The sequence below is a fragment of the Vidua macroura genome, chromosome 15 (genome assembly GCF_024509145.1).
Source record: "Vidua macroura isolate BioBank_ID:100142 chromosome 15, ASM2450914v1, whole genome shotgun sequence".
In the NCBI taxonomy this organism is placed as follows: Eukaryota; Metazoa; Chordata; class Aves; order Passeriformes; family Viduidae; genus Vidua; species Vidua macroura.
Genome location: NC_071585.1, coordinates 15,470,000 through 15,476,681, shown reverse-complemented (window position 1 = coordinate 15,476,681; position 6,682 = coordinate 15,470,000). Strand labels below are relative to the sequence as shown.

The 6,682-nt window shown below is 59.7% G+C and overlaps 1 protein-coding gene across 2 annotated transcripts; it reads left to right on the top strand.

The window, feature by feature from the left end:
* Window positions 1-71: 71 nt before the first annotated feature.
* CLTB (clathrin light chain B) lies at window positions 72-6,454 on the top strand. Of its 2 annotated transcripts, XM_053990864.1 has the most exons (6): window positions 72-338; window positions 1,892-1,935; window positions 3,056-3,173; window positions 3,437-3,548; window positions 3,926-3,979; window positions 4,469-6,454. In XM_053990864.1, the coding sequence occupies exons 1-6, from the start codon at window positions 155-157 to the stop codon at window positions 4,638-4,640; spliced, it is 684 nt and encodes a 227-aa protein (XP_053846839.1). In that variant the 5' UTR covers window positions 72-154; the 3' UTR covers window positions 4,641-6,454. The 2 variants fall into 2 exon arrangements, with proteins under 2 accessions (XP_053846839.1, XP_053846840.1); XM_053990865.1 differs by lacking the exon at window positions 3,926-3,979.
* Window positions 6,455-6,682: the final 228 nt, after the last annotated feature.

Below are 6,682 nucleotides of genomic sequence, written 5' to 3'. Positions count from 1 at the left end.
TGCCCGCTGCGGCTGGCGGGAGGCGGGACGCGCCCGCGGGCCCGCCCCGGCGTGATGTCAGCGCGGCCGCCCCGGCCGCCGCCGCAGTGACAGCGACGGCTCCGCCCGGCCACAGTCGGGCCCAGCCCAGCCGAGCCGCGCAGCCGGGCCGGTCATGGCCGACGACTTCGGCTTCTTTTCCTCATCTGAGGGCGCTGGCGCCGAGGAGGACCCGGCCGCCGCCTTTCTGGCCCAGCAGGAGAGCGAGATCGCGGGCATCGAGAACGATGAGGGCTTCGGGCCGACCGACGGCGAGGCGGCCGCCGCCCCGGGCGGGCAGGCGGCCCCGCCGGAACAGGGTGAGCACGCCCGCGGGGGCCGCTCGGCTGCGCTCCCGCTGGGTGCGGGCGGGCTCCCGACCTTGTGGGGTAACGGAGGGCTGCGCTCCCTTCTGCTCCGAAGGCAGGGAAGGGTCCTCCGGGCCTCATCCACGCGGGGCTGGGGTCCCCGGGGGATGCACAGCATCCCCGGTGGGTGATGGGGTCTGTGCTGCCCCTCCTGGGCCGGTGGCGGGGTGATCCTATGGGCCAGGTTGGCATCCTAGCAAGGGTCGTCTGGGCCTGTGCTTGTGCCTGAAGGGCTTCTCGAACCTCGAGGATGTGGGGTGAATCCTGAGCTGCGATATGCCAGCCGTGGGGCGATTTCTCCCCCTTGTACTGGGTTTCCCGGGTTGGATGGACTCCCGACTCCATGTTTCAGTGCTCCTAGCTATGGCATTGTAAAAGGCATCCAGGCGGCACTGAGGAGCAATGACAGCCTTGTCACTGTCCCCACAGACAGGAGAGCCCTTTGGGATGCAAAATGGAAGACATTGCCATTGGGAACGTTGTGGTCCCAGGCCCTGCAGGTAGAATGTGCTAATTCTGCTCTCTTGTCTCCAGTCTGCAGGGGCTTTGGCGTCTGCTCTCTGTATGGACATGGGGGCACTGTTGCCACAGGGCTCTGACTCCTTCCCTAACCCAGCCCCACAGGGTCTCCTCATGCTGTGTGTGGAGCAGCGGTTTCAGAGCTCTGCACACAGGGCCATGGAGGCAGATCTGGGCCTGGAGAGGTGTTGACATCCACAGTGATAAATGCAGTTAGACAGGCTGGGGCTGGGTGTAGTCACGGGGCTGAGCACTTTGGGGACAGTGCTGGCCTGAACTGCACTGTGTCTGTGCCTGCAGCTGGCTGGCTGGCCAGGAGAAGCCCTGTGGTCACTGGAGAAAGCTCAGGAGCGTGATTCCTTCAAATCCTTTTCTCTCCTGGCAGCAGAAAGCCCCCTGCCTGGGCTGGCTCTGTGACCCAGGGGTGCAGCTCTCTGGGGCTGTACGGGCGGATGGGTGCCTCATTACCAACCCTGACCTTGCAACTCATCCCAGGTGGGCTCCCAAGGACCTTGGCCTGTAGGCATGCCCTCCTGTCCTGGTGGAGCACGAGGAGTGTTTCCATGGGCCGTGTCCCCGGAGAGTTGCCTTGGCACTTGGCCGGCAGCTCTTGGATCAGCTGTGTCCTGCAGCCTCTGCAGGTTGGGGTTGGTCAGGTTGTGTTTCTACAGTCAGAGCAGCAGCCTGTGTCAGTCTTGTCCAAAGCAGTTTCCCTAATCTTCAGATAAGATTAAACACCAGTGAAAACACCATAAAGATGTAAATGCCTGCAGAAGTTTGTGTGGGAGAGTGAGAGGTGCTTGCTGAATCCCACCAAGGACAGGACACTGGGAGGGTATTGTGCCATGGGTGTGCTGGGCTGAAAAAGGCACAGACGAACTCCTAGGAGTTGATCTGATGTAGTTTCATGAACACCAGCCCATCTGGGATTACCTGCAGCTGCCATAGTTGTGTTTTTTCCTTCTCTCTTCCTTTTTCTTGAGCAGGTTTCCAGAATGGAGGAGCCACTGTCAATGGAGATGTCTTTCAGGTGAGAGCTCAGCCTTTTGCTGGCCCAGGGCTGCTAGGGAAGATTGGGTGGCTATGGGGCCAGCAATCTTGCTGCTCTGCCCCCAGCATTGACTGGAGTTTGCTATCCAGCTGCAGAACAGCTACGGTGCTCCTGGAAAGGTCTGGGTCTCCCGTGGGAGTCCTGGCTGCTCCATTCTCTTTGAAGAGAAGATGTGTCCCACCTGCCATGATCTGCCCCACATCTGTTTGCAGGTGGCTTGTGCCATGAAGGAATGCCTGGGCCCTAAGAGCAGGTGACAAATCGTCCATTTCCCAAGAAGTCCCCTCTCTCCAGCCTGGCTCACTTCTGGAGGCCTCTGGGGCAGGCAGGAGCATCTCTTGACAGATGCTAGAGACAGGATAGGGCTGCCATGGGGCTTGGATCTCCCATGAAAACCACTTGCGCCATGGCCAGGGGCTTTTCGGGGGACCCACCTGGGTCTCGGATCCCCTTGGGAGCCTGAGACCTCACTCTGCTGTCAGCAGTGCCAGCATCTCACAAGCCCTTTACCCCTCTTGGTGCCCAGCAGTGGGGCATATGCACTGCCCATGCCTGGTTTACAGGATGATAATCGCATCAGAAATGGGACAGACTTAATTAGATTGAGGATCTTGGAAGAAAGCTGTAATCCCATTGCTGAGCTTGGTGTCAGACTGGGCATCCGGCCAGTGGAAGGTGTTAGGGGAGGAGCTGGGCCTGGCGGGGCCTTCAGCTCAGACATGAGGGAAGCAGCTCGGTCCCTGGGCTGCCTGGGCCCCAGTGAGGGCCAGGGAGTCCCTGGGGAGCAGTTCCAAGGCCAGTGTCTGCCCTGTGCAGTGGGGCTGCCTGGAGAATACAACAGCTGTGGTGGCAGCGAGCAGCAAGTCAAGGAGGGAAACGCTGGGAAGGCTTTAGTGACAGGGCCTGAGGCTGGGAGAGTAGCTTGAGCAGCACTTTGGGAACACTGTCCCACATGTGTCAAGCTGTCACCCTCCCTACCTCCTATCGTGGGTTGTCAGTGCTGGGAGTGTGGAGTCCTGACTGCTGCCAGCCCTTGGGGGTGGCTGGGCTGGGCTCTTGGAGGCACTGGTGCTGATGGTGAGGTGCTCATGTGCTGCAGGAGTCCAACGGCCCCACGGATGCCTATGCAGCCATAGCCAAGGCCGACCGGCTGACCCAGGAACCCGAGAGCATCCGCAAGTGGAGGGAGGAGCAGAAGAAGCGCCTGGAGGAGCTGGGTGAGACCCAAGGCCATGTGTAGCCCCCTGTGCTTGTGACATGGCAGTCAGGGGTCCCTCACTTCTTGGTGACCGTGCTGTATCCCAGAGAGATGTCTTGTGCCCCTGCCAAAGATCTGCTATCCTTGGGGCAGTGCTGCTTTTTGGCCAGTATTGGTGGGGACAGGTCTGAGGGGCTGCAGCTGTCCTGCCTGCCGAGGGGCTGCTCAGCACACCCAGCAGGTGCCAGTGTGGCTGATGGGCTCTGTCTCACTGGGCCTTAGATGCGGCATCGAAGGTGACTGAGCAGGAATGGCGTGAGAAGGCCAAGAAGGACCTGGAGGAGTGGAACCTGCGTCAGAATGAGCAGATGGAGAAGAACCGAGCAAACAACAGGTATGTCGGTGTCAGCATGGCCAAAAGGACTGTCTGCCTTTCTGGAATGTTTGAGAACCTCTTTCCCCATAGTGGGGTCCAGCCCTGCAGGGACAGAGCCTTGCCAAGCAAGGGGGGAGACTCCAGGTCTTGGAGTGGCTCTGGTGGCTGTGCAGAGCCACTCTGGCTGGAACCACACTGGGATCACCCTGGGATCTTGGTGCCTCCTGCCCCTGCAGGGGGCTCACAGGGGGGCAGGGTTGGGCTCCAGGTTCTCCTGCTGTGCTGAAGTGTGTGGGTCACTCTTTGGGAGGACTAACCCCCTCTGTTCTCTCTTTCTAACCCTCTGCCTGCCTGTTGCTCCGCTCCACTCTCTCTCTCTCTGTGCCTGGGGCTAGGATCGCTGACAAAGCCTTTTACCAGCAGCCGGACGCCGATGTCATTGGCTACGTGTATGTGCCTCTTACAGACCATATCCTGCCCCTCGAGCTCTGGGGGTCCCGCCTCCAGCACTGCCTGCCCAGCCAAGGGAAGGGGGGATGCTGGGAGGTACTGGGCTGGTGAGGTACCAGAGGGAGGATGATGCAGCTGAGTGTATCCAAATGGTGGAGTTTCAGGAGATGAGTGGAGCTCCTAGAAATGCGTCTGTGGGAGCTGGTTGAAGATGCAAAGCCGTGGGCTCTTATGCCTTTTTGGGGATGGCTCTGTGGGGGTGAAGTCTTGGGAGCAGGCAGATACTGCTGCACCCCTGGATGAGTGATGTTTTGGGTGAGTGCAGCCAAAGGCAGACTTGAGCATTGCGTCTCTCTCAGTCCCAGAGGACATTGAGCTCATCAGCTGGAGTAAAGGGACAGGAAACAGGGACACAGGGGTTTTTAAGACAGGAGGAAGAGTCTCCTTGGAAAGGGATCTGCCAGTGACAACTCTCAATATCTTTGCAGGGCCTCGGAGGAAGCATTTCTGAAGGAGTCCAAGGAGGAGACCCCAGGCTCTGAGTGGGAGAAGGTGGCCCAGCTGTGTGATTTCAACCCCAAGAGCAGCAAGCAGAGCAAGGATGTCTCGCGGATGCGCTCGGTGCTCATCTCCCTCAAACAGACGCCCCTGTCCCGTTAGCTGTGCCTGGCACAGCCGGGAGCACAGCGGGCATGGCTGGGCTCACTACGCCAGGTGGCTTCAGGGGCCGGCCCAGGAAAGGCCTCCCACTGCCTGCTCCCTGATCTGCACCTCGGCTGTGCTCGAGTCACTGGTTGTATAACTCTCCCCATGGTTTTCCTTTGCTTAAAAGGTGCATCGGTCTCTTTTTACACTTATTTATAAATCACTGTGGCATTTCCCCGGGAAGCGGCACTGGGTGGCAGAGCTGAGTTAGTGGAATAGCCCCAGCCCAGGCTCTTCAGGAGGTTATGTCTGAGAGCCTGGCTAAATGAGCATGGGAATAGCCCATCCTGTGTTCCCCACTTCACCCCCGTGCTGGGAATAAACCTGCCTGCAGCTCTCCTGGCAGCCCCATGTCCAGGCTTCAGTCCTAGCCCTGAAGCACGGATCCCAATGGGATCCCAGGCTGCTGTCTGCCTTTCCCATGGGATTTAGAGCAGAGCTGGAGCAGGATTGGGAGGGTGGAGAAACAGCTGTGGCTTGTCTCCACACTGCTGGGTCCTGCAGGGAGCATGGCTGCAGCGTGGCATTGCCAGACTGGCAGGGACTGAGCAATGTGAGTACAGGCGCCCACCTTGGGCCTGCACTGCCAGCGGCTGCCCCAGGCCCATCAAAACTCTGCCCAGCCTGGCTGTGCCCTGAAAAGTTGCTGCAGCTCCATCCATCCTGCAGTGCTGGCAGCACAGTGGTGTGGGCCACTGGGAAGGGACTATGGGGGGAGTGTGCAGGATGTTTCCTGTCCTTCCCCCATGAACACCAGCAGTTGGGAATGTGGGATGCCAGGCTTTGGGGGACCCTTGGCTTTGCTCTGCTCCTTCCCTTGCTACCAGAATGGGAGATGGAGGCTGTGTAGTTGCAGGGAAGGAGGCAGGAAGGTCCAGCTGCTGTGGGGCAGGTCAAACCCCCATCTTCCTAACCCAGGGGCCCCGAGCAGGGTTGGGCAGAGTTCTGGTGCTGGGGCTTGTCCTGGCCCTGAGAACAACCTGCACATCTGTCTGCAGTTGCTCTGCCCCCTGGATTTGCCCACCTAAGGCAGTGTGGGGAGATGCCTCAGTCCTGCTCCCTGCTTGAACTTCTCCTCTGCTTGGCAGGGATGGCACCAGTCCTGGGAACCTGCACAACTCCTGGGTAGCAGGAGAGGGACAGCCTTGAGCTGGTGCTCTGGGTCTGGCCTGCTGAGGGTTTGGGAAGAGCTTGCAGCAGCTTTGGGGGACACAGAGCAGAGCCCACAAAACATTCACTTGAGCCCCTCTGCAGAGCCCTCCTGCCCTGCAGTTGTGGCTCCAGGGCCAGAATGTCACCAGTCCTGCTGCTGCAGCTGTTGGGGGGTGCTTGGGCACGATCTCACCAGTGGGCTGGGAAGGTAAATGGGTGTGTAGGGAATCACTCGGTGTTGTGTGTTGGGACTGTGCCCCCTGCCCATAGGGCTGATAGTTCCTGCCTGGCCCCCTGAGCTCCAGCATGTGTAGGCAGCTCTGCTGTGCTGCAGGGCACCTGGGGATGTGGCTGCCTGCCTCAGCCTTGCGTTGCAGAGCAGCGGGAAGCACCCCTGGCTACTTGTGGGGGGGCAATGTGCCCCCCCCACCCCCATGCTCTGTCCCTCCAGCCCCTGCAGGCAGCTGGGCCCCTGGGTGCCCCAGCTGCCATGTGCTCTGTGTCAGGCCGGGGCAGGTCTCGGGGAGCCATGCCCACAGCTGTTCCACATCCCTTCGGCTTTGGTATCTGTGACTGTCCAAATTACCTGTTACAATAAACCAACATCTCCAATCCTACAGGGCACTGTCGTCTTTCTGCGCTAGGGATGCATGCTGTGCTTAGGAAAACCTACAGCCATGATGTCTCATGTGGAAAGGATGGGGGCTGGAGCAGAAACATCCTACAGGAAAAGGAAGGAGTGAGGGGAAGGCTGGAGGGTTGGTGTTCGGATGGGGCCAAAGCAGTGGCAGCAGGACCCGGGGCTTGTCTCTGTCCCCAAGGAACTGCAAGCTCTAGCTTGTCCA

Coding starts and splice junctions, on each gene's coding strand:
- CLTB (XM_053990864.1), top strand. CDS start 155: ATGGCCGACGACTTCGGCTTCTTTTCCTCATCTGAGGGCGCTGGCGCC. Junction 1,936..3,055: donor TCAATGGAGATGTCTTTCAG/GTGAGAGCTCAG, acceptor CATGTGCTGCAG/GAGTCCAACGGCCCCACGGA. Junction 3,174..3,436: donor GAAGCGCCTGGAGGAGCTGG/GTGAGACCCAAG, acceptor ACTGGGCCTTAG/ATGCGGCATCGAAGGTGACT.